The sequence below is a fragment of the Protopterus annectens genome, chromosome 7.part0 (genome assembly GCF_019279795.1).
Source record: "Protopterus annectens isolate FY-2018-M chromosome 7.part0, PAN1.0, whole genome shotgun sequence".
Classification (NCBI taxonomy): domain Eukaryota; kingdom Metazoa; phylum Chordata; order Ceratodontiformes; family Protopteridae; genus Protopterus; species Protopterus annectens.
In genome coordinates, this window is record NC_056739.1 from 1,214,554,610 (window position 1) to 1,214,581,130 (window position 26,521).

The 26,521-nt window shown below is 46.5% G+C and overlaps 1 protein-coding gene across 1 annotated transcript in view; it reads left to right on the plus strand.

Moving 5' to 3' along the window:
• Positions 1–26,521, plus strand: part of LOC122806151 (tetraspanin-3-like) — a 288,513-nt gene that overhangs the window by 48,836 nt on the left and 213,156 nt on the right. The window contains exon 2 of the mRNA XM_044076388.1: positions 139–240. Within this exon, the coding sequence (XP_043932323.1) occupies positions 139–240 (102 nt within the window). The remainder of the gene's footprint in view (positions 1–138; positions 241–26,521) is intronic.

Genomic DNA, 26,521 nt, shown 5'->3' on the forward strand with positions numbered 1-26,521 from the left:
GTACTGTCTGATTAGTGTACTTTTTTTGTCAGAGTCTGAATGTGGGCATTTCGTTTGCAATTTAGTATTTTACAGAATTTCAAATCATTTTGCCATAAATATGCATACATTTATGTAATTTTTTTTCTTTTTCTTTAGGTGGCAAGTGAAGTTGATAACTCTATTCATAAAGTTTATAACAAGTACAATGGATCTAACCCTGATGCAGCCACTCGTGCTATTGACTATGTACAAAGACAGGTGAGAAATGTTTAGCAAATGAGTTGGTAAGCAATTGCTCTGTTTGGTGCTGTCTCCTACTAGCCTTTTAAATTTCTTAAAACAGTTATAGCCATCTAGAACATGTTACAGTTGGAAATGTAGATCTTTGATTAGTTGCAGCAAGTGCTAATGTACAGTTGTAATTTCCTACTCTTTTAATCAGTCCATTCGTTTGCCTTCCTTTTTACCTTCTTCGCAGTCTGCAACTGAGAAGGTTTTTCGCACCTTGGATTTGCATAGACAGCTCAAGTCTTATGTAGGTAAAATTAAGGATATTCGCAAATCTGAGCAGCTTTTTGATCATCGTGCTATGCTGCTGCAGTCATCACACTTGGGTTATCTGCCGTCAGGCGGTCCCGCAGTCGGCCTGAATTCCAAAGCCTTGGTCCAGCGTCTGTTGTCGTCGCTTCTTCCCTGACGTCAGTGCGGCAGGGGTATAAGAGGCAGCCGACGCCATTTTCTCCAGTCTTTCTTGCCGCGCGGTGCCCGAAGCAGAAGCAGTTCTTAAGTGCCGGTCGGCCAGTTCCTGAGATTTTCGAACAGAATTTCAGCCGAAGTCTTCTGTAAAGCTAAGTACCCCGTTGGGGAAACTTTTCTTGCCTCAGACCGATGTCAGGCAAAGTTAATAATTGTATTTCTTGTAGGAAGCAAATACCTTATAAGGATTTTCATTCTTATTGTATTCCTTGCCTAGGCCCAGACCACGACGTTTCTGGTTGTCTGTTTTGCGCTAGGTTCAATAAACGCACTATTAAGCGTCGGGCTGATACCGCCCGACATTATTTTGGCAGAAAATTCAACTACATTATGTCGCCGGAACCATCCATCTACCGCTATGTTTAAAAAACGCAAGGAAAAAGACTGGCAGCCTAGACCAGAAACCGAGGTCTCTGTTAGGCCTGCCGCCAGATCTTCGGTACTCAGTGAGGCACCTACGCAGCCCCTGACTACTGCATATTTAGAAAATACAACTACCTCTCAGAATCTACCAGTCTACTGGAGCCGGTTCCTCCTCAACTTGCGGACGCCAGCCCTGGCGGCGATCTGGAGACTATGGACAGGCCTTCAGTTTCAGAAGGCGTTTTTAAACAGATGACTCTTTCCATTAAGTCTTACGCTAAGCTTCCAAAGGTTAAGAAACCGAGTCCACAGACTCCCATACAGGCCCCTATGCCTAAAAAACAAATGCTCAAAATGGCGGATGACCTGATTACCCTTATCAGAGGTTCCCAGCCCCCTCCTGACAAAAGGCCTAGACTGGAGGAAGATTTACCTCCTTCTGACCAGGAATCCATTTCCTCAGCAGACTCTGAAGAACAGGGTTACCCCTTCCCTCTCTATGAAGACTCAGATGCTGAGGAGTCTATTCCCTCTGTTTCCCCCCCTGAAGACTTCACTTTTGGGGAAACCCTGCACACCATGAGAGAGCATTTCCACTGGGAAGGACAAGATTACTCTGACTCCAAGAAAAGACTCTGTGAGTTTCTTCTTCTGCCTTAGCACAGACCCCTAGCCATTCCACCTGTTTTGGACATTCTGGATGATGTCTACACTGAATCCAGTCTAAATCCAGGTTCCTTACCTCCAGCACCACCTAAACCTGACAGATACTATCAAGTCCCTTACTCTCACAAGTTTTTATATAAAAGCCCTGCTGCAGACCCAGAAACCATTTTCCAGGGTCCCAAAGGGGTTAAGGCTTCTACTGCTAAGAATCCACTACCTGCGGAAAGAGATTCCAGGGCATTAGAAAGATGGGGGAAACAAATGTATACCTCTGCCACTTAGGCCATGAGGGCATTAAACTGCCAATTCCACATGATTAAATACCAGCAGTACTTGCTTAATCAGTTAAAACAGAAAATGATCCCTCAAACAGATCAGCTAGATTTCAAATGGATGCAAGATTTGTTGCATGCAGCAGAACAAGTGGGAAAACATACCTTGCAGTGTGGTTCTGATTCTTTGGAGGCCTCATGTAGAGCAGCAATCACAGGGTCTGTAATACGTAGACATGCTTGGCTAAAAGAGCAGACCTTACCAGAACATGTCAAAGCAAAGTTACTGGATGCTCCACTGCAAAAGGATGCGTTATTTGGTGTCAAAGCAGAGGAAGTTTTAAAGAAGATGGAAGAAAAGGCAAAATCAATGCAAATAGTTAAAGATTTTTTACAGGTACAACCTCCTCACTTCAGCAGAAACTGGCCATCAAAAAACTGGTCCTTTCCTGCTTCAGACAGACCCCAAAGGAGCAGGTACAGACGCCCTAGGGGCAGAGGCCAGGCACAGGGTACTTTCAGGCCCAGACAATGGCAAACAACTCAGAGGGGGAGACGACAGATCTCAACCTTTCAGAAAACAAACTCAATGACTTTCCTCTTCGCCTGCCAAGCATAATTGCCCAGGCAGCACCTCTAGGAGGAAAACTGGCTCTTTTCCCACAAAACTGGCACATCATAACAAAGGACAAATGGGTTCTGGATATTATTACCCGAGGCTACAGATTTCATTTTCACACTTTACCACGGATGAGAGGCATGCCAAACCTGCCAACAAACCAATGGGCAGAGGCACAAAAACAAATTTCAGCTCTCATGAACAGGAAAGAAATTCCAAAAGGTACCTGCAAAAGAGCAAGGTCAAGGATTTTACTCAAGACTATTTCTAGTACCAAGAAAGGACAAAGCCTGGAGACCCATCTTAGACCTTTCAAGTCTAAACACTTAAGACATTCCCAAATTCAAAATGCTCACACTACAGCAGCTTCTTCCCATGCTGGTCAAGGAGTCTTGGCTGGTAAAGTTGGACCTCCAAGAGGCATACCTGCATGTCCCTATCAGACAAGATTGCAGAAGATAACTCAGATTTTTGGCAGGCACAACGCATTATCAATTCTCTGCATTGCCCTTTGGCTTATCTACTGCTCCCAGAGTATTCATGAAATGCCTGGCATCAGTAATTGCATACTGCAGACAGCGAGGAATACAAATTTGTCCATATCTGGACGACTGCCTGATCCAAGCGGACAGCAAAGACATCCTACTACAGCATCTGGCATTTGTGACAAAGTTGCTAAGTTGCCTAGGGTACACAGTAAACAAAAAGAAGTCAAAACTAATACCGTCACAAGAAATAATTTTCCTGGGTGCCAGCTTGAATACAACGACCCAGATGGCTTACCTCACGCCAGACAAGCAAAACCAACTGGCTTAGTACTTCAAAAACATGGCAACTCCTACCCAGCTCACTGCAAGGAAATTCCTGCAGGCATTGGGGTACATGGCATCCTGCATTCAACTAATTGCATATGCAAGGCTACATATGAGAACTATGGTACCTAAAAAGTGTATGGTCCCAGCACAGACAGCCTCAAAGCAACTATAACTCTCATTCCCTGCCTTCAAAAAGAGTTTCTATGGTGGGCTCAAGCATGCCAAGCAAACAAGGGCCTTCCTTTTGTCTCATCTCCACCAAACCAAACCTTGACAACAGATTCATTAGACTACGCCTGGGGTGCACACGTGGCAGGACAATGCATACAGGGCAAATGGTCTGCAAACCAAAGGCAGCTACACATCACTCAAAAGGAGATGCTAGCTGTAAAAAATGCACTAACAGCCTTCAAGGGCCTTTTGCATCCAGGACAACTTCTAATAAGGACGGGACACCACCACAGTTATGTGGTACATAAACAAGGAGGGACGCACTCCTACCCACTATGCAGACAGGCAATGGACTTGTGGAGCACAGCATTAACTTACCAAGTACAACTGCAAGCACAATTCCTGCCAGGAAAAGTAAACATTTTGGCAGACAAATTAAGCAGAAATTTGACGGACCCTCACGAGTGGAGACTACACCCACAAGTATTCTTAATGATAACTCAGAGGTGGGGACCGCCAGACATAGATCTGTTTGCCTCAACCAACAACTGCCATCTACAAAAATTTTGCACAAGGACTTACCATCCCCTGGCCTGGAAAGTGGATGCCCTATCATTCAGTTGGACAGTATTGTCAGTCTACGCCTTCCCACCTCTGCCTCTACTCTCCCAGGTACTACTGAAAACCAGATCGGAGAGACAACAGAAGATCCTCATTGCCCCGGACTGTCCACGTCAACACTGGTACCCACTACTACGAAACTTCTCTCAGCCTTCCATGGATCTTACCTCAGTTCCCTCTGCTGTTAACCCAACAGAGCTCTCAGATACTTCACAGTCAGCTAAGGACCTTAAATCTAGCTGCATGGAAAATACCTTAAATTATCAAACACTTCTCTCAAAGGACGTCCAGAATGTCATTTTGGAGGCCAGGAGGCCCAGCACCAGAAAAACTTACTCAGACAAATGGAAAAGATTTTGTGTGTGGAACCAGGCCAGAAGCCTGAATCCTGGTATCCCAAATATTCCGCACATACTCCAATGTCCAACCGAGCTGCTACACAAAGACCTTTCCTTCTCATCCATAAAGATCCATGCTTCATCCATTTCAGCTCAATATAATACGGTTCCACCCATTTTCTCTCATCCTTTGCTAAAGCAGTTTCTCAGAGGGACAAAAAATATAAGACCCCCCCCCCCAGAAAACCACCTACTCCAACTTGGGATCTAAATTTTGTTCTGGAAAAGTTAACGCTTTCTCCTTTCGAACCAGTTTTTTCAGCAGAGCTTCAATACTTGTCGCTTCAATACTTGTCATGGAAGACAGCCCTGCTGCTAGCCATCACCTCAGCACGCAGAGTCTCAGAACTGCGGGCCCTTGTGGCAGTGGAACCTTTCATCATTTTCCATCAGGACAGAGTATCTTTACGCACCAACCCTTCTTTCATGCCAAAGGTAGTATCCAGTGTGGCTCTCAATCAGACCATACACTTGCCCACCTTGTATCCAAACCCACAGAATAAAGGAGAAAGACTCCTTCACTCTTTGGACATTCACAGACAGCTACATTACTGTTTGGACAGGACAAAGGCCTTCAGAAAATCTGACCAACTCCTTGTATCCTATGCACCAGGCTCAGAAGGAAAGGCTGTTTCAAAGCAGACCATCTCCAAATGGATAGCACATTGCATCCGCTTTTGTTACTCACACCACGGGAAAGCATTGCCTGCTAGTATTAGGTCTCACTCTACCAGGGCTACAGCAACCTCAGCAGCCTTCCTCCAAGGAGTCCCAACCAAGGATATTCTGGAGGCAGCTACCTGGAGTTCAGTGCACACCTTCACCAACCATTACCACCTTCCTCTGTACTCAAAAACCAGAGCTGGGTTTGCCACTGCAGTTCTGCAGGGCATCTTAGCTGTACCTAACCCAGTTTAGCTCCTGCCACCCAACCATAGCTTTGGGACTCTACCCAAGTGTGATGACTGCAGCAGCATAGCACGATGAACATAGTACAGTTTTGTACCTACCATAAATGTAGATGTTAGAGTGGTTATGTTGCTGCAGTCCAGGTTACCGTCCCTCCATCCCCTCTTTCTAACCAGGCCTTTTCTTATACCTCCATTTTCTAACCAGGCCTTCTCTTATACCTCCATGTACTTCAACCTTTGGGATGCATGTCTATATGGTGTATTTGCTTACAACTACTACCATTGTTTTGCAGTAAGGTATGTTTTGCAAGCTTCTTATTTTGCCTTCTTAGTTTGGGGGCTCCTGACATCTGGGGCAAGAAAAACTGAAGAAGATATATACCCCTGCCGCACTGACGTCAGGGAAGAAGCGATGACAACCGACGCCGGACCAAGGCTTTGGAATTCAGGCTGACTGCGGGACCGCCTGACGGCAGATAACCCAAGTGTGATGACTGTAGCAGCATAACCACTCGAACATCTACATTTATGGTAGGTACAAAACTGTACATGTTATGTGATCCTATCTCGCCTACATTCTGACTGATGGGTTCGGAGCCGATCCCTCTGCTCCGACTCGGCGCGCTTATGCTATAGAGCGAGGCCTCTAATTGGCTGAGCTATCTTTATCCCAGGATGCACCACCACTAATCCCCCAGATCTCGTTTGCCGCTTACAGAGCTTGGACATGGTCTCAACATTGGCTGGGCTAAGTACTATATTAATAGTCTCTTTTCCTGTCTGTAGTTCTCTCTTTTCAACCCAAAAGCTGTTTTAACGGCTATTTTTTGTGTACGAGTGTGTCTCTTGCTGTTTTGTTAAATTTTGCTTTATTTTTCCTGTCAGAGAAGGTTCCGTTTCAGTTAGAGGGGCCTTCCCCTGTACTAACTACTTTAGTGGTTGTGTGTGGGTCAAGTACCCGTTTGAGTTAGAGGGTCTTGACCCTCCTTGTTTTCTTCCCTTTCTTTCTGTGTGTTTAAAATCCTTGTTTTCTTCCCTTTCTTTCTGTGTGTTTAAAAAAAAAAAAAAAAAAAGTTTCTTTCAGTTTATAATATTCTGAGTACAGGCATACTTATTTGTACCTGTGTCCTAAAACTGTTTAAAGTTTACTGTTGTGTTCTGTTTTTTCTGCATAACTATGTCTAAGGAACATAAACCCTCCGGGTTTAAAAAGTGCACGAGGTGTGGGTTTAAAATGTCCATAACGGACGACCACTCCTCGTGCGTCTATTGTCTTGGCGCCAAACATCTCCAGGAATCGTGCAGTGTATGCCATGCTTTTTCCTCCCGAGTCCTCCAGGAGAGGAAAAACAAATTAATCCTCAAAGGATTAATCAAGCCTTCTTTCGAGGAGGCTTTATCTTCCTCTCCGTCTCCTTCTAAGAAGAGGAAAGCGCCGGCTCCGACCAGTCGGAACCGACGGCTAAAAAAGGTAAGCAGACTTCTCCATCGGCTCCACGGACTTCGGGGCCGAGGTCGGAACGGTCTGCCTCGATGCCTCCTACCTCGACCCCTCTGGTTTCGGAGCCGAGGTCTGGAGCATCGAGAGGCGGGTCACCCTCATCGGCTCCACTGATATTGGAGCCGATAAGGGTCATCGGCTCAGACACTTCCCCCTCGGAGCCGAAGTCCTTATCGGCGCCGAGGGAAATTTCCTTGAAGGTTTCCTCGGAGCCGATAATTGTGGAGTCCTTTCGGAGCCGGTCCCCGAGCCCTTCGGAGCCGATGGAGAAATCGGTTCGGGCCCGATCGGTATCCTCGATCTTCCAGGATGTCTGATTCGGACATCGACAGAGTACTCCTTCGACTTTTCCAGTCTGGTGTTCCAAAAGATGGTTTCGGCTCCAGCCCATTTGGCTTCGGAGCCGATGGTCCACTCCCTTACAGTACTTCCTCCTCCAACAGCTTCGGCACCGTTGGAGCAGGTGTTGGTGGAACCAGTGGAGGTGTTAGGGTCAGGCCCAACCCTTGCTCTGACTCCGGCTCCTGGGTCGGAGTTCAGTGCACGGACTTCTTCCTTCGGCCCTGGGGGGGAGGCTTCGAGATTGATACCTTCGGTCCCAAGTTTCCCTCTTGGTGCGTCAGCGGCGGGAGTACCGTCCACTGTCGTGGCCACGGAGGGGGGGACCTTCCCAGGATTCTGGTGGTCCCACCTTCAGGGCTATGAGGAGTGCTCTAGCCAAATCTTCATTGGCTACCTCCAGAGTTTCCCCAGCTCCTTCCCTACATTTGGAGACTGGGTCGTTGGCAGTTCCCCTGTCAGCAGACAGCGGAGCCCCGGGGCCTCAGGTTACCCCTGCTGGGGTTTCTCCCCCTCCTGGAGGTCCTTCTGAAGCCTCTTCGGAAGAACCTCCCAGGAAGAAAACGTGCAAGAGGAAGCACGTTGACTCCCCTGACGAGTCTTTGACATCTGACACCGATCACGATGATGCAGAGGGGTCGCCCAAGTCGTCCTCGGATGATGTCTCCTTTGCAGACATCCTAGAAGCCCTAAAACAACGAGGCGGCTGGCAGTCCAAACCTCCCTCTGCTGATGAGTCTGTGTTCCTGAAGGCCTTCGGGGCACAGCCCTCCACCTCCTGGGTGTCTCCGCCCTTCGACGAGCTCTTGGATTTGATCTGTCGAGGGCGGGAACACCCGGACTCTGTGGAACCGGTGCCGCTCGTCCAAACAAATTTCTTCGGCCCCAGATAGAGAGTTCCTCACAAAGGTGTGGCTGTGGATGCTATGGTGGTGGCATCTGCTACGCAGCAGGATGTAGCAGAGGCTTCTACGTCCGTCCATCCTCCTAATAAGGAGTCTAGGAGCATGGATCAGTATGGCAAGCGCACCCTAAGTTCAGCGGCCTTTACTCTGAGGTCTTTGAACTACCTGACGCACTTTACAAGATTCCAGAGGGATCTGATTAAGGAGCTATCCGATACCCTCTTAGGTAACCTGCCTGAGGAGCTGGCCCAGACGGTTGGATCTCAGCTGGCTACAATGTCATCCATTTCAAACTCGTCCATGAGGCTCATTTCGTATGCGGCGAAGGCGGTAGAGCGGTACAGGCATTGCTCTACGGAGACAAGCCTGGCTCCACCTGTGTCATTTCGCGGAGGCCTTCAAGTCTTCATTCGCCGACGCCCCCTTTGATGGGTCCTCCCTGTTAGGGCCCAAGGTGAAAGACGCACTTACCCGCTGTGAACAGGAGGGTAAGACTCTGACTGCCGTAGGGGCACGATTTTCCACTCCCTTTCGGTCTTATCCCAAGGCCAAAAGAGGAGGGAAGATGTGGTTCCAAAGATCGCAGAAGTCTTACCCCTCTCAGTAGGAAGGTTCCCCCTCCAGAGGCAGAGGAGGGGGAAATTCATCAGGAAGACGCCATCCCAGAGGCGGCAGAGGCCCCCACAACACTGGAGACCGCAAGTCCTTTCGTGGCTCTTCAGCTTTTCATAGTCCCTGAGGGATTGCCCGACTGTGCTGCTCTGGAGCCAGTCGGGGGTCGTTTTTCGAAGCACCTAAAGGCCTGGGAAGGGATCACTCAGGACCGATGGGTGCTTTGAATTATCGACGGAGGTTACTCCATCCCATTCTGTTGTCCCTTCCCTCAGTCCAAAAGAATCCCGGACCCGCCACCCAGTCAACGGGATACCGCAGCCATAGAAATTTCAAAACTGCTGCAAAAAGGAGCCATCCAACTGGTCCCCGCAGATCAGATCAGATTAGGGACTTACTCAAGATTCTTTTTGGTGCCAAAAAAGACCGGGGACTTGAGGCCCATTTTGGACCTAAGCAACCTAAACCGCTCAGTCAAGAAGTCCAAGTTCCGAATGGTCACTTTACAAACCATTCTCCCATTGTTGGAGAAAGGTGTTTGGATGTGCTCCATAGACCTCAAGGACGCGTATTACCATATCAAAATACATCAAACGTCCAGGAGACACTTGCGCTTCAGCCTAGGAGGCAGTCATTTTCAGTTCTGTGCGTTGCCCTTTGGTCTCACCACAGCCCCCAGGGTGTTCACCAAATGCTTGGCAGTAGTGACTGCTCACTTGAGGAGTCTAGGATTCCAGGTGTTTCCATTGCCTAGACGACTGGCTTCTAACTGCCACCTCCAAGCATCTACTTCTACGGAGCCTGCAAGCCACAACATCACTGGGCAGTTCCCTCAGAATCACCTTCAATTGGCCAAAGTCTGTTACGGCCATCTCAAAGAATAAGATTCATAGGGGCAGAGATAGATTCAAACCAGATGCGGGTCTATCTACCTGCAGACAGAATTCAGATCATACAAAATCAGGTTCGAGCCTTACTCCCCAGGTCCAAAGCCCCAGCCAGAATGGTCATGCCACTATTGGGTTCGATGTCTGCCACAGTTCTGCTAGTTCCCTTGGCAAGGTTACACATGAGAATCCTCCAGTGGCTTCTTTCAACTCAGTGGTCCTTTCAGGAACTCCCTCTCAATCATCTAATATGGATCACAGAATCTTGCAGACGGGACCTTCGCTGGTGGCTACAGTCCTCCAATTTGGATCAGGGACGACCCTTTGTTCTTCCCCCTCTGGCGGCCACTTTGACCACGGACGCCTCCCAGACGGGGTGGGGGGGGGCATTCCCTCGGCAGGTCAGTCCAGGGCCAATGGCATCCGGAGGAGACCCCTCTCCACATCAACATTCTAGAAATGAGGGCAGTACTCCTGTCCCTCCAAGCCCTTCACAATTATCTCCCTCAGGGCGTAATTGCTATTCACTCAGAAAACATGTCAGTTGTCTGGTACCTGAACAAACAGGGAGGGACCAGATCCTATCCTCTTTGCAGGGAAGCGATGAGAGTCTGGGAATGGGCAGTCTCGACCAAACGCTTCCTAGTGGCTACTCGCATACCGGGCAAGTCCAATGTCATAGCCGACAGGTTGAGCAGAACCATCCTCTCTCCTCACGAATGGTCTCTGAATATGACTACAACAAGGCAGATTTTCAGCGAATGGGGGGTTCCGTGCTGCGACCTCTTTGCGACTCCTCTGAATGCGAAGTGCAAAGATTTTTTCTCCCTAATCCCGGCTCCGGGGAAGAGCCCTATGGACGCGTTAGTCCATCCTTGGCCCACCGGCCTGCTTTATGCCTTCCCTCCAGTTCCTCTCCTACCCAGGGTAATTCAAAAGGCATCTCTCTTAGGGAGCAAGATGATCTTAATTGCTCCTTATTGGCCTCGTCAAGTCTGGTTTCCCTATCTTCGGAAACCTGCTCTGGAAGGTCCATGGCTCCTGGACCAGGTCCCAGACCTACTGATTCATCAGTCGGGACTATTACACCAGTCCCTACACACATTAAAATTGACGGCCTGGCTCCTCCTCTTCCGACCATAGTCGGGAGACATGCACTGGACCCAGATGTGGTGCACATATTGTCTTCAGCCCACAAGTCTACTATGAAAAAACTGTATTCTAGCAAATGGAAAAGGTTTGCTATCTGGGCTCAACTCCGGGGCCTGGACCCCATTTCTACTCCCGTGGCAGAAGTACTCAAATTCCTGACCTCTCTTTTCAACCAAGGCTCTTCTGTTTCTACCATCAAAGTACAATTGGCAGCGATTTCTAATTTTCATGAATCCATAGACCCACCTTTAATGAGCAACAGGTTGTGTAAGACCTTCTTGAAAGGTGCTGCTCTATTAAGACCTCCGATTTCTCATCCTGCACCTCCATGGGATCTCGATATAGTATTACGTGCCTTGACTTCTTTCCCTTTGAACCGGCAGCTACCTGTGATCTGAAGTTTCTATCATGGAAGACAGCCTTTCTAGTGGCAATTACTTCAGCCAGAAGGGTTTCAGAACTTCAAGCTTTGTCAGTGAAACCCCCGTACTTGGTTTTTCATACAGACAGGGTATCCCTCAGACCAAATCCTTCTTTTGTTTCTAAAGTCTGTTCTACTTTATGCTTGCAACAGTCGTTAGAGCTCCCAGTTTTTTCCCAAAATACTCCAATAAAGCGGAGTTTATTTTCCACACACTAGATGTCCACAGGCAGTTACGTTTTTATTTGGATAGGACCAAACAATCAAGGAAGACGGATCAGTTGTTTGTGTCCTTTGCAGAAAACAAATTGGGCAACCCAGTCACGAAGGTCACTATTGCCAAATGGATCAGGGACTGTATTACTCAAGCTTATATTTATTCTAACAAAGAGCTTTCCACCTCTGTTAAGGCTCATTCTACAAGGGCTATGGCTACTTCGGTAGCATTTCATTCTAAGCTTGCTATTGGTGACATTTGTGCTGTGGCTACATGGTCTTCCCCGCACACCTTCATTTCTCACTACAAATTAGATGTGGCATCTAGAGGATGAGCTTCATTTGGTTCCACAGTGCTCAGGAGTGTTTTCCAATGAGCCACCCGGGATTTAGGCGCTAGGGCGCTGTCCCATCAGTCAGAATGTAGGCGAGATAGGATCACATAACATCTTTTAGTTATGTACTCACCATAACTTCAGATGTTTGGGATCCATCTACATTCCTAATAACCCACCCTCCTTCCCCTTCCTTGGAGATCAGAGGATATCCGAAGGTCCGAATCCTGTTGTTTCATCTTGAAACATCTAACAATGTTATATAAACAAGCTGTGCATGTGTGCATGAATGCGGACAAACAAGATCTGGGGGATTAGTGGTGGTGCATCCTGGGATAAAGATAGCTCAGCCAATTAGAGGCCTCGCTCTATAGCATAAGCGTGCCGAGTCGGAGCCGAGGGATCGGCTCCGAACCCATCAGTCAGAATGTAGGCGAGATGGATCCCAAACATCTGAAGTTATGGTAAGTACATAACTAAAAGTTTTTCTTTGATCCCAGGTCTTTGAATTTGACTGTTTCTTAGTAAACCATAACCGAAGCAAGGTTATCAAAGTGCTGAAAAAGAAACTGATAAACAATGAAAAAGCACTGGATACCACATCTCCACGATATGTCGCATGGTTTAATGAGCACGATGCAAAGAAAGCACAAAGTCAGCACAGACAAAAAGCATTAACGCTCCTGTAATATTCACAGGTTTTCGTCCAAAACCTTCATCAGATGTAAAAGCTAAAATGGACAAAATTGATTTAAATTCTCTAACAACCAATAAGGTGAATGTAGGCAATGAATAAATAGATTCAAACCAAGCTGAAAAATGTTAAGCATCTAGGCTCTAAATGCTTATATTATTAAATAAAATGTGTGCAAAATATTTATTAAAAGTTGTTTTTGTATGTATAACCCCTTAAGTCTGGGACTGTTTTCTATTAAAAAACCAATGTAGTGAATAAAAAATATGAAAATGTATAAATATAATAAATATACTTGATGTTATGTAGTCCTATCTCACCTACATTCTTACCCGTGGGTTCGGAGCAGAATATCGGCTCCGACTCTGCCGACTTTTCTAGCTTGAAGTCTCTTATTGGCTGGGATAAGCAGGTATCCCATGGTGCACTGCTCCATATCCCCAGATCTCGTTTGCCGCTCATGTAGCTCGGACGTGGTCTCGCTTGGCTGTGGCTAAGTACCTCTTTTCTTGTCTTTAAAGAAAAGTTTTGGTTCATAAACAAAAAGCTGTTTTCATAGCTATTGTCTCCAGTGTTTTTTGAGGTTGTGATCGTGTGCTTGTTTTGTGTGGTATCCCGCTGACTGTTCCCTCGGGCTAGGCCCATTTTCAGTTAGAGGACCTAGCCCTTCTCCGATTGCCTTCTGTGTGTGTACGGTCTAAACTGTTTTAAGTTAGAGGTTTGGGCTATTCCTATTCCTTGTGGTCATCAACCGTTTTTGATTAGAGGTTTTTGACTTTGCTTCTCTTGTGTGTGTGTTCGGTCACTGTTTATTTTTGGTTCCCGCATTTTTGTGGTGTGTGAGCATCTGTGAGTTCTTGTCAGACTTCTTTTTGCATTATTGGTGTAGTTGTGAAGATGTCCAAAGATTCCAAGGAGCACAAACCTTCAGGTTTCAAAAAATGCTCTAAATGTGGGCATTCCATTTGTGTCTATTGCCTGGGAGCCATTCGTCTGCAGGAGTCCTGCAGTTTGTCACGCGTTCAGTCCTAGAGTTCTCCAAGAGAAAAAGAATAAGCTATAAGCTGATTTTAAAGGGACTCTTGAAACCCTGTTTTGAAGAGGCTATGGATTCGTCTCCCAGTGGTAAGTCAAAATCTGCCAAGTCTAAAAAGAGATCTCCGGCTCCGTCAACTTCATCAGAGCATCTGGAGAAAGTCTCTAAAATTGCATCGACCTCCTCGGCTCCACTGTCCTCGGGGCCGCAGGAGGTGTCTGTGTTGACGGAACCGGCATCGGCTCCAATTATATTGGAACCTCTTAGGAGCCAATCGCCCAGTCTCAGACCAGTTTCTCCTGAGAGGAGATCTCGATCTCCCTTCCTGTCCTCCAAATCCTCCAGGACCCTATTCGGATGTGGATGTTGATAGGGTGGTCTAGAGGATCCTCCAGTCACCGGGTTTGGCAAAATTATTTTCGGCTCCGGCCCAGTCTGCTCCGGAGCCCGCCCTGACCCAGTCTTCGATCATTCCTCCTCCGAGCACATCTCTGTCTTCGGAGCTGGAGTTTCCCGCGCCGTGTGATGTTCCTAGGCCGGTTCCGATGGCCCCTTTGGCTCCATCGGTGCCGACATCGGCTCCGTCCTCTGGGTTCGGGACTCTGGATTCTTTGGTCGGGCCCGAGGGAGACATCTCGGGGCTTATTTCGGTTCAGAGTCTCCCTCTCGGTCCTTCTGCTCTGGGAACTCTGACCCCCGTCATGGCCTCGGAGGCTGGTCGCTCTTCGGACTCGGGGGGGGGGGGGCTGCCTTCAAGGCTATGCGGACCGCACTGGCCATATCTTCAGCTACATCAGGCGGGTCGGTCACTGTCCCCCACCACTCTGGTGAAAGCCTCTGATCACCACCTATCCATGGACAGCAAAGCACCAGGGCCTAGGGATACCCCCACGAGTGTTCCCCAAATTTCTGAGGGTCCCTCAGAGTTCGTGCCTGAGGAGCCCTCCAGAAAGAAAACGTGCAAGAGGAAGCACATAGACTCCCAGGATGAGTCCCTCACCTCTGATACTGACCTTGAGGAATCGGAGGGGTCCCCCAAGTCATCCTCTGATGATGTTTCCTTCTTCGACATCCTGGAGATACTGAAACAAAGAGGTGACTGGCCATCCAAAGCCCCTTCTGAGGAGGAGTCAGTATTCCTTAAGGCTTTTGATGCTCAGCCCGCCTCCTTGGTGTCTCCACCCTTCGAGCTCCTTGATCTGATATATCGAAGAGTGTGGGAAAATCCTGGTTCTGTGGAGCCCGTGCCCAGGCATCCCAACAAGTCCCCCCCCCCCCAGGGCAAAGAGTTTGTCTAAAGGAATCCCTGTAGATGCCATGGTGGTGGCAGCAGCCACTCTGAAGGAAGTAGCAGAGTCTTCTTCCTCCGTCCAGCCTCCTAACAAGGAGTCTTGGACCATGGACCGGTACGGGAAGCGTACCCTCTCATCAGCAACCTTGACCTTACAGTCGCTGAATTACCTGCCTCACTTCACTCTGCTCCAGAGAGATCTCCTCAAGGAGTTAGATACTCTTGCGGGTAACGTTCCTGAGACTGTGGCGCAGACTGTTAACGCCCAGGTCTCTACCCTCAATTCCATTGTCAACTCCTCCACAAGGCTCATTTCGTATGCAGCTGAGGGAGCGAGTAGGGCAGCAAGCTCAGGAGACACCCTTAGAAGGCAAGCCTGGCTGCGCCTGTGTCACTTTGTGGAGGCCTTCAAGTCTTCCTTCATTGAACGCCCCCTTTGGTTCTTCTTTGTTCGGGACCAAAGTGAAAGATACCCTCACCAGGTGCGAGCAAGAGGGAAAGAACCCTGTCTGCCGTAGGGGTCCGTTTTTCCCTTCCTTCTAAGCCTCACCCCAAGGCCCAGCAGGGGGGGGGCGGGGGGATGTGGTTCAAGAAATCAGAGTATTTTTCCTGCCGCACAAGGTGAGCCCCCCCTCCAGAGGCAGAGGAGGGGGAGGTTATTCAGGGAGACGCCGCCCCACAGGCAGAGGGGGCCCCTGCAATTCGGGAGACCGCGATTCCTTTTGCGGCTCTCCCTACTCTCGTTCCTGAGGGTGTGCCCGGCTGTGCTTATCCGGAGCCAGTTGGGGGTCGGATTTCGTTATATCCGAAAGCCTAGGAAAGCATCACCCAGGACCGATGGGTATTGCGGATATATTACGGATAATTTCCGGAGGTTATCTCATTCAGTTTACATCAGACCCCCCCTTCAATCAGGAAAATCCCAGACGTTCCACCCAGTCAAAGGGATCAAGCAGCCTCAGAGGTTTCAAAGCTGCTAGGAAAAGGAGCCGTCCAGCTTGTCCCCTCAGACCAAATCGGATTGGGGACTTACTCAAGATTCTTTTTGGTGCCGAAAAGAACAGGGGACCTGAGACCCATATTAGATCTCACCCAACTGAACAACTATGTACAGAAGTCCAAGTTCCGTATGGTCATGCTACAATCGATTCTCCCATTGTTGGGAGAGGAGGTATGGATTTGCTCCATCGACCTCAATGATGCTTACTACTATGTAAAAATGGACAGGGCATCCAGGAGTCACCTATGCTTCCGGCTGGGAGCCAGTCATTTCCAGTTTCGAGCCCTGCCCTTTGGTCTCACCACAGCCCCCAGGGTGTTCACCAAGTGTATGGCGGTGGTGACAGCTCACTTGAGAAGTTACGGATTCCAAGCTTTTCCGTATCTGGACGACTGGCTCCTTACCGCCCCCACCAGGCGTCAACTAGTTCAAACCAGGGACGCTACCATCACTCTGTCACCAGTTGGGTATAATAATAAATTGGGAAAAATCTGCTTTATTGCCCTCGCAGTGTGTCACCTTTATAGGAGCAGAATTAGATACCATTCGAATGCGAGCATTTTTACCCCAGGAGAGGATCAGAGTCTTACAACAACAGATACACATGCTGATGCCCCTGAGGAGAGCGAAGGCAAGATGGGTTCTCCAACTCCTAGGGACCATGGCAGCAACAGTCATGTTGGTCCCTCTAGCTAGATTGCACATGAGAATTCTCCAATGGTTCCTCTTTGTTCAGTGGTCTCTCCAAAGATTTCCACTTTCTCACCCCATTTTGCTCACTGACCAATGCAAGCAGGACCTCTGTTGGCTTTGCACCAACAATTTGGACGGGGGAAGGCCCTTCATTCCACCCATCCTGGTTGCCATGGAGACCACGGATGCCTCCCAGATGGGGTGGGGGGGGCATTATCTTGGCAGGACAGTCCAAGGCACGTGGCAAGAGCACGAGATACATCTGCATATAAACGTCTTAGAGATGAGAGCAGTGCTACTAGCGTTGCAAGTACTTCAGAGTGTTCTACCTCTAGAGGGACGATTGCAATACACTCGGACAACATGTCAGTAGTGTGGTATCTAAACAAGCAAGGGGGGACTAGGTCTTACCCTCTGTGCAGAGAGGCCATGCGAGTGTGGCAGTAACTTCCCAACAGTTTCTGGTGGCAACGCACATTCCGGGGAAGTCCAACGCGATTGCAGACAGGCTAAGCAGAGCTATTCTGATGCCTTACGAGTGGTCCCTGAATCGCCTGGCTGCAGAGCTAATCTTCATCAGATGGGGTCAGCCTTGCTGCGACCATTTTGCCAGCCCCCTCAATGCAAAATGCCGCAGCTACTTCACGCTGATCCCCCCACAGGGGGGAGTCATCCAGGGACGCTCTGGTTCACAATTGGCCCCCCGGTCTGCTTTATGCTTTCCCTCAGTTTCCTTTGCTGTCAAAGGTGATTCAGAAAGCGCAATCCTTGGGAAGCAGAATGATTCTGATTGCTCCACACTGGCCCTCGCCAAGTCTGGTTCCCCTTTCTTCAGCAATACATTGTGGACACTCCTTGGATTCTGGACCCTCAACCAGACTTACTGACACACATGCCGGGACAGTTCCACCCCTCCCTGATGACCCTCAGGTTGACAGCCTGGCTACTCCACTTCCATTGTTAGTTAGACTTCATAAATTCTCACCAGAAGTGGTTCATATATTATTGTCCTATCATAAGCCATCTACTAGAAAGATTTATTCTAGTAAATGGAAGAGGTTTTCTATCTGGGCGCATACCCGAGGCATTGATCCTTACACAGCTCCAATCGCTTCACTCTTGGAGTTTTTGTCTATGCTTTTCCATCAGGGTTCCACATCAGCTACCATCAAAGCTCAATTGGCAGCAATCTCTAATTTTCATGTCAATAATGAGCCTAGTCTCATGGCTCATAGACTATGCAAGGCTTTCCTGAAGGGTACTCTGTTGCTCCGTCCCCCGGTTTCTGAACCAATCATGCCCTGGGATCTCAATTTTGTTCTACAAGCCCTTACTTTACCACCTTTCGAGCCTGCAGCTACCTGTGAATTGAAATTCTTGACCTGGAAAACAGCCTTCTTAACAGCAATCACTTCAGCAAGGCGAGTTTCGGAAATTCAAGCCCTCTCCATCAAACCTCCATACTTAATCTTCCATAAGGACAGGGTTTCCTTTAGACCAAACACTTCGTTCCTTCCTAAAGTGGCTTCCGTGTCTAATCTTAATCAATCCATTGAGTTGCCTGTGTTCTTTCCTCACTTTTCAAACAAGGCAGAATTTAGATTTCATCAGTTGGATGTACACAGACAATTACGCTTCTATCTGCACCAAACAAAAGATGTCCGGAAGTCTGATCAACTTTTTGTTTCTTTTTCGGAAAATAAAATGGGGTCCCTGGTCTCCAAGGTCACCCTATCCAGATGGATATCTAGTTGTATACCTTTCATCTACCATGCAGGAGGAAAAGATCTGCCATTTCCGGTCAAGGCTCACTCTACTCGGGCTGTTTCTACATCTACAGCCTATCAAGTCAGATTGTCAATGGATATCTGTGCTGCAGCTACTTGGGTTTCCCCTCGCATTTGTTTCTCATTACAAATTGGACGTGGTTTCTAGGTGCAGGTCGTCCTTTGGCTCCACAGTTAGTGTTTTCCTATGAGCCACCCAGGATGTAGGTGCTAGGGACGCTGTCCCACGGGTAAGAATGTAGGCGAGATAGGACTACATAACATCAAGAAGTTATGTACTCACCATAACGTTCGATGTATGTAGTCCATCTCGCCTCACATTCTTACTTACCCTCCCACCTTCCCCCTTCCTGGAGGATTTGGAGGTTAGGTTGTTAATCTGCAGAGGTCCCTTACTTGGCTTATTCTTTTACCTGGATGTTATGTATGCATGGGGTTCGAATGAGTTTTCGCAGCAAACTAGATCAGGGGATATGGAGCAGTGCACCATGGGATACCTGCTTAGCCCAGCCAATAAAAGACTTCGAGCTAGAAAAGTCGGCCGAGTCCGAGCAGATATTCTGCTCCGAACCCACTGGTAAGAATGTGAGGCGAGATGGACTACATACATCGAACGTTATGGTGAGTACATAACTTCGTGTTATAAAATATTCTACCTTAAGTAAATATATATGTACTAAAATACTTGAATATAAGTACAAAAACAGTAATAATGTTAAAATGTGTACCTAGTACTCATAATTTGGCTGCTCTAAGCTTGAGTACAGGTTTCAATGACACCATGTCATTTAAACCAGGGCTCTTAGCGGCTTCTAAAATTAACTGCCAATATAACTCCCTGTACTCAAGCCTAGTTTCCCAAAGACCACCCCTCGGGTCAATATTGACTACCTCTATTACAAAAAATCTAAAGTTAGCTTTTGTGCAATTCTGAGTGCGCTTAAACAAGGCACTAACCTCATTGATTTTTCTAATGTTATAGTCGTGTTCGGAAATCATTTTTGAGCTTTCTCTCAGTCTTGCCAACATAGAACGAACTACATTGTCCACATGTTGCCAAATAAACCAAACCACTTGTTTCACAATTGGCGTACCCTCTAGTTTTAATATGCATTTCCCTACTTGTCAAATAAAATTCCTCCTCAGTGTAGACAAACCTACACTGACTACATCTTCATCATTTAAATGTGCCTCTTTTATTGTTGGAATAAGCATCCTTAAAATTTTGCTCGGATGCTCCTTCAAATATATTTTTTATATTTCTTCCCTTTTTGTATATATATCTCAAGGGTTGTTTAAAAAGATGTCCAAATCCGACAATCTAGCAAATTTGTTCCACTCTTGATCTATGATGTTTCTAACTAAACCACTCTCTCCATCATAAGTTAAAAATCAAAGCAGAGCCAAAACCAAGAACGTCTTTAACACTAACTGTGGTCAATAAACCAAGTGTTTCATCAGACCCTAATATAGGTGCAAAACGTGTACCTCTACCCTCATTGACTTCCCTGTACATATCCAGAAGTGAATTATCTGGGTAGCCTCTTACCCTAAACATATCCATGATCTGTGTACATTCATTGTGGAAATCAATGTCCCATGAGGTCATCCTGCTTGCTCTGACCAGTTGCCCTTTTATCACCCCTTTTTTCTGATGGGGTGGATGGGCACTAGAATAGTGTAGATAGGAATTTGAAAAGGTTGCCTTTCTGTGAATTTTTGATTTAAGCTTGTGGTATGACCTTTGCAGGCACACATCCAGATAATTCATCTTGTTCATACCAGTGGTGAGTAAATTTTAAAAAATTAGTTGTCCTGGATACGTATTCTAAAAAAATCATGGAACTTTTCACTGAACTATTCCATAAGATGACAATGTCATCCAAAAAATGTCCATAGAAGTTCCAACATGAGTTGTAAAGTGAAAAGGAGACAAATTGTTTTTCCCACTGTAGAAAAATAATGTTGGCATAAGTGGGTGCATAATGTGCACCCATTGCCACTCTCTTCAATTGCTTAAAATACTCTCCATGAAAAAGTAGGAAATTATTCTGTAATACAAGTTCCATTAGAACCAGACAAGTACGGAACACCTTAAAAGTAATGTCCTTACAGCCCACCAAAAATTCTTCAAACCAATTCAAACCTGGGTCATGGGGAATACATGTAAACAAATCTACCACTTCCAGGGTGCAAAACATGGTGGTATCTGCAACATTAACCCTATTGATAAGTTTCAAAAATTCCCATGAATCTCTTAAAAGATGTGTGCTAGCCATTACTAACTTCTTTAATTTGTTATCAATAAATTTTGCCAAAGGGGCAGTCACAGAACTTTCTACCGAAAGAATGGGTCTCAAAGGTGGGTCAGTGGAATTTTTATGCGTCTTGGGTATACAAAAAAAAAAACTAGGTACTCGAGGTTTCTCCACATACAAAAAATGATATAGTTCCAAATCAGTGAACCCTTCCAGTAGTAATTCATTTAAACAAATGTGAATATTTCTGTATGCAATATGTACTTCATTTAAAGAGACTCTTTCATAAGTTGTCTCGTCGTCTAATAAATTCAAAATCTTTGCCTCATATAAAATGTAATCTATGAGGACTACCCCCCCCTTGTCCGGTTTCATTATTCTGACATTTCTATTTCTTAAATCAGTGAGAACCGTGTGATGTGTTTCACTGTTGCAGTCATTACATTTGGGTAATCTGCTGGCAGGTTGCCCTCAGTCGGTCTGAATAACAAACTGCGTCGGTTGCTGTCTCCTCTTCCATGACGTCAGGTCGTCAGGGGTGTAAAACATGCAGCAGACGCCATTTTAATCCGTCTTTCTTGCCGCACGGTGCCCGAAGCAGAAGCAATTAGCAAGTGCTGGTCGGCCGACTCCTGAAATTTTCGTATTAGAGTTTCAGAACCGGAGTCTTCAAACTAAAGCCAAGTACCCCGTTGGAGAAACTTTTTCTTGCTCCTTACCGATGTTGGTAAAAGTTAATTGCATTACTTGTGGGAAGCAAATACCTCATAAGGATTTTCATTTGTACTGTTTCTTGCCTAGGCCCTGATCACAACGTGCCTTGCTGTCTGTTTTGTGCTAAATTTAACCAACGCACTATTAAGCATCTGTATATTTTTACTTCTAAATATTTTGGTTCAAGATTTAACTACCCTGAAATGTCTGTTAGCAATCCGTTCACAAAAAATGCGAGGAAAAAGACAGGCCGTTGAGGTCTAAAACCGACGAAGTTTCTCCTAAGCCAGTTGCCGGTTCGCCGGTACTCAGTGAGGCTCTTTCGCAGCCCCTGATACCCGCTACTTTTGAGTCGCAGGCCTCTACCAAGACCCATTCTGAGTCCAGTATGCCGCGAGATGTCTCTCCCATGGATAGGTCCAGAGCCGCTGAGCAGGCACAGGCTTCTGAGGGTGTTTTCAGGCCTCAACATTTTTACATTAAACAGACGCCAGCAACAAAAACAAGGTCAAAAACAACTTCTATGTCTAAAAAACTGATGCATGAGCCACGTGCTCAGGGCCCCTATGCCTAAAAAACAGATGATCAAAATGGCTGAGTATTTAATTACTTTGATCAGGAGTTCCCAACCCCCCTGGTAAGAGACCTAGGCAAGGCACTGATTATGAACCTTCAGATCGGGTTTCCATTTCTTCTGATTTCTCTTCTTTTCAGGAATTTTCTATTCTACCCTATGAGGATTCTGATGCAGAGGAATCCATCCCATCTGCATCTCCTCCTGAGGATTACTCTTTTGGAGAGACTTTGCATTCTTTAAGGGAACATTTTCACTGGGAGAGTCAAAAAAAGAGGCTTAGGGATTTCCATCTTCCTCAGAACAGGCCTTTGGCAATACCACCTGTATTAGACATTGTTGATGTGTTTTCGGAATCGAGCATGGCTCCTGATTCCCTTCCTCCGGCTCCTAGTAAGCCCGACAGATATTACAGGGTTCCTGACGCCCACAAATTTGTTTTCAAAAATCCTGCTGCTGATCCTGAGACTATTTCTCAGGGTCCCAAGGATGTTAAGGCTTCTACAGCCAAAAATCCTCCCCCCTTCTGAAGGGCACTGGATAGATGGGGTAAGAAGGTTTATACATCTGCAACCTTGGCAATCAGGGCTTTAAACTGCCAGTTTCATATGCTTAAATATCAACAGCATGTTATGGGCTTACTGAAACAGAAAATGATGTTGATTTCTGATTGTGTGGAAAGTAGTTACAGGATTTATTGCATTCAGCAGAACAGGTTAGAAAGCATGCTTTGCAATGTGGTTTTGATTCCTTGGAGGCCTCTTGTAGGGCCGCCATTACTGGATCTGTGATTTAGAAGGCATGCCTGGCTCAAGGAGCAAAATCTGCTTGAAAGCTAAATTGTTGGATGCCCCTTTGCAGCAGGATACTCTGTTTGGTAATAAGGCAGAAGAGGTTTTAAAGAAAATGGAAGACAAAACTAAATCTATGCAAACTGTAAAAGATTTCTTACAAGTGCAGCCACCCAGGTTCAGTAGGCACTGGCCTACTAAATATTGGTCCTTTCCTGTGTCCAACAGAGCCACTCAGGGCAAACCCAGGTGCTCAAAAGGCTCCAGATATCAATCACAGGGTTCTTGCAGGTCAAAGCAATGGGGTGCCTCCACCTCCAAATCTGGAGGAAACAAAGCACAACCCTACAGTAAGCCATCTCAATGCCTTTCCTCTGCCATCTCCAAGCACTTAATTTTTGTCAGCTCCCTTGGGGGAAAACTAGCATTTCATGCTCAAAATTGGCAATTAATTACCCAGGACAAGTGGGTATTAAACATAGTATCCCAGGGGTACATATTTCATTTCCATACTTTGCCAGTTCCAAACGGATGGCCGGATCTGCCACAAAACCAGTGGGCAGAGGCCCAGAAACAAGTCATGTCCCCCATGGATATGGGGGCTATTCAACCAGTACCAGAAAAGGAAAAAGGACAAGGATTTTATTCAAGATTTTTCCTGGTACCCAGAAAAGACACTTCATGTCGTCCAGTACTAGACTTACCGATTCTGAACATGTTCCTGGACATTCCAGAATTCAAAATGCTGACTTTATAACAGCTACTGCCTATGCTAGGCAAGAATGCTTGGTTAGTAACTGTAATCTTAAGAGACATACCTGCATATCCCAATAAGGGAATCATGCAGAAGATACCTCCGCTTCAAAGCAGGTTTTTTGCATTACCAATTCTCTGCACTGCCCTTTGGCTTATCTACTGCACCCAGGTCTTTACAAAGTGCCTGGCACCAGTAATTGCATTCTGCAGACAAAGAAACATTCAAATTTATCCTTATCTGGACGATTTGTCTCGTTCAAGCAGAGGACAAGGACACTGTACTTCAACATCTGGTGTTTGTAAAAAGGCTTCTAGCATGCCTAGGGTACACCATAAACGAAAAGAAATCACAACTGGTACCCTCTCAAATATTTACATTCCTGGGTGCAAGCTTGAATACAACTGCCCGGATGGCTTACCTCATGCCAGACAAAGGCAATTGACAACATATTTCAAACAAATGGCAACAAAAACCTAGTTATCTGCAAGACAAATTCTGCAGGCTTTGGGGTTCATGGCATCCTGCATGCTACTAATTCCATATGCGAGACTGCATATGAGGAAACTTCAGTGGTACCGAAAAAGTTTATGGAGTCAACATTGTCACAGCTTGGAAACAATGATTCTTCTCATTCCTTGCCTATAACAGGAGTTTCTTTGGTGGGCAGAGACATGTCACCAAAACAAGGGACTATCATTCACTCTTCCTCCTGCACCCAAACCCTAACTACAGATGCATCAGACTATGCTTGGGGGGGGGGGGGGGGGGCAGGGAGATGCATTCAGGGCAAATGGAGCCGAAACCAAATGCATCTGCATATCAACCAGAAAGAAATGCTAGCTGTTCAGAATGCTCTGACAGCCTTCAAGGATTTACTTCATCCAGGACAACTACTGATAGACGGACAACACCACAGTTATGTGGTACACATTCCTACCCCCTTTGCAGACTAGCCATGGCCTTGTGGAACACAGCTTTGACTTACCAAATACGTCTTCAAGCTCAATTCCTGCCAGGAAAGCAAAATACTCTGGCAGACCTAAGCAGAAATCTTATGGACCCGCACGAATGGAAACTGGATCCACAAATCTTCAAAGAACTCATCACAAGCATGGAAAGTGGATGCTCTATCCTTCAGCTGGAAAAAAAGTATCAGTCTGTGCCTTTTCCCCCCTCTGCCTCTACTCTCCTTGGTCTTACTAAAAGTCAGACAGGAAAAAACAAAAATTATCCTAATTGCTCCAGACTGGCCTCGCCAGCACTGGTACCCACTTCTAAGGAGTATGTTGCACCTTCCTCCGTGGTACATTCCTCAGACACCTCATCTACTGTCTCAGCAGAACTATCAAATTCTGCACAGTCTGCTCCAAACTCTGAATCTTGCAGCATGGCTAATCAACTAATTATTCAAACCACATCTATCAGTAAATCTGTGATGGATGTCATTTTGGAAGCTAGAAGGCCTAGTACTAGAAAATCTTATGCTGATAAATGGAAGAGATTCTGTGCTTGGAACCAATCACAAGGAGTCGACACAGCACAGCCCAATATTCCTCAGATTTTACAATACTTAACTGAGATGGTTGACAAGGGCCTATCTTTTTCTTCAATAAAAATCCATGCCTCTGCCAACTCGGCTCATTACAACACAGAGCCTCCCTTCTTTTCTCATCCACTGCTTAAGCAATATCTCAGAGGGGCCAAAAATTTAAGGCCTCCCAGGAGAACACCAACTCCTGCATTGGACCTCAATTTTGTGCTGGAAAAACTCACCCTGCCTCTTTGAACCAGCAGCTACTGCAGATATAACATTTCTATCTTGGAAGACAACTTTTCTTTTGGCAGTCACTTCAGCAAGAAGGGTTTCAGAACTACAAGCTCTCATGGCAGTGGAGCCTTTTATTATATTTTACCTGGACAGGGTGGCCCTCAGGACCAATCCTTCTTTTATGCCTAAGGTGGTATCCAGTGTGGCTCTTAACCAGACCATTCACCTGCCAACATTTTTCCCATATCCGCAGAACAAGGGGGAGCGGATTCTGCATTCATTAGATGTACACAGACAACTAAGATTCTACTTAAACAGGACAAAATCTCTAAGAAAGTCTGAGCAACTACTGGTAGCATTTGCTGTAGGATCACAGGGGAAGGCTATATCAAAGCAGACTATTTCTAAATGGATAAGTCACTGCATTAGTTTCTGCTGTTTGCACCATGGTAAACCTGTGCCCAAGGGAATCTGATTCCATTCCACCAGGGCTGCCTCTACTTCAGCAGCTTTTCTCAGAGGGGTCCCAATCAAAGACATTCTAGAAGCTGCTACTTGGAGCTCTGTTCATACGTTCACAAAGCATCATCATTTACCTCTTCTCTAAATCCAGGGCAGGCTTTGCCACTGCAGTCCTGCAGGGCCCTATAGCTGCTCCTAATGCTGTTTAGATGTTCTTCGTGTTTCACTGTTGCAGTCATTGCATTTGGGTAATCCTGCTGGCAGGTTGCCCTCAGCCGGCCTGAATTCCAAAGTCTTGGGTCCTGCATCGGCTGCTGTCGCCCCTTCCCTGACGTCAGGTCGTCGGGGGGTATAAAAGAAGCAGCTGGCGCCATTTTCTTCAGTCTTTCTTGCCGCGCGGTGCCCGAAGCAAAAGCAGTTCGCAAGTGCTAGTTGGCCGACTCCTGAGATTTTCATGTTTGAGTTTCAGATCCGAAGTCTTCAATAAAGCTAAGTACCCCATTGGGAAAACTTCTTGCTCCAGGCTGATGTCAGAAAAAGTTAATTGTATTTCTTGTGGAAAGCAAATACCTCATAAGGATTTTCATTCTTACTGTATTCCTTGCTTAGGCCCTGATCACAACGTTACTGGTTGTCGGTTTTGTGCTAGATTTAACCAATGCACTACTGAACGTCGGTATAATTTTGCTTTAAACTTTTTTGGACTTTAATTTTGGAGTTTAATTATCCTGAAATGTCATCTGATGGCCATCCG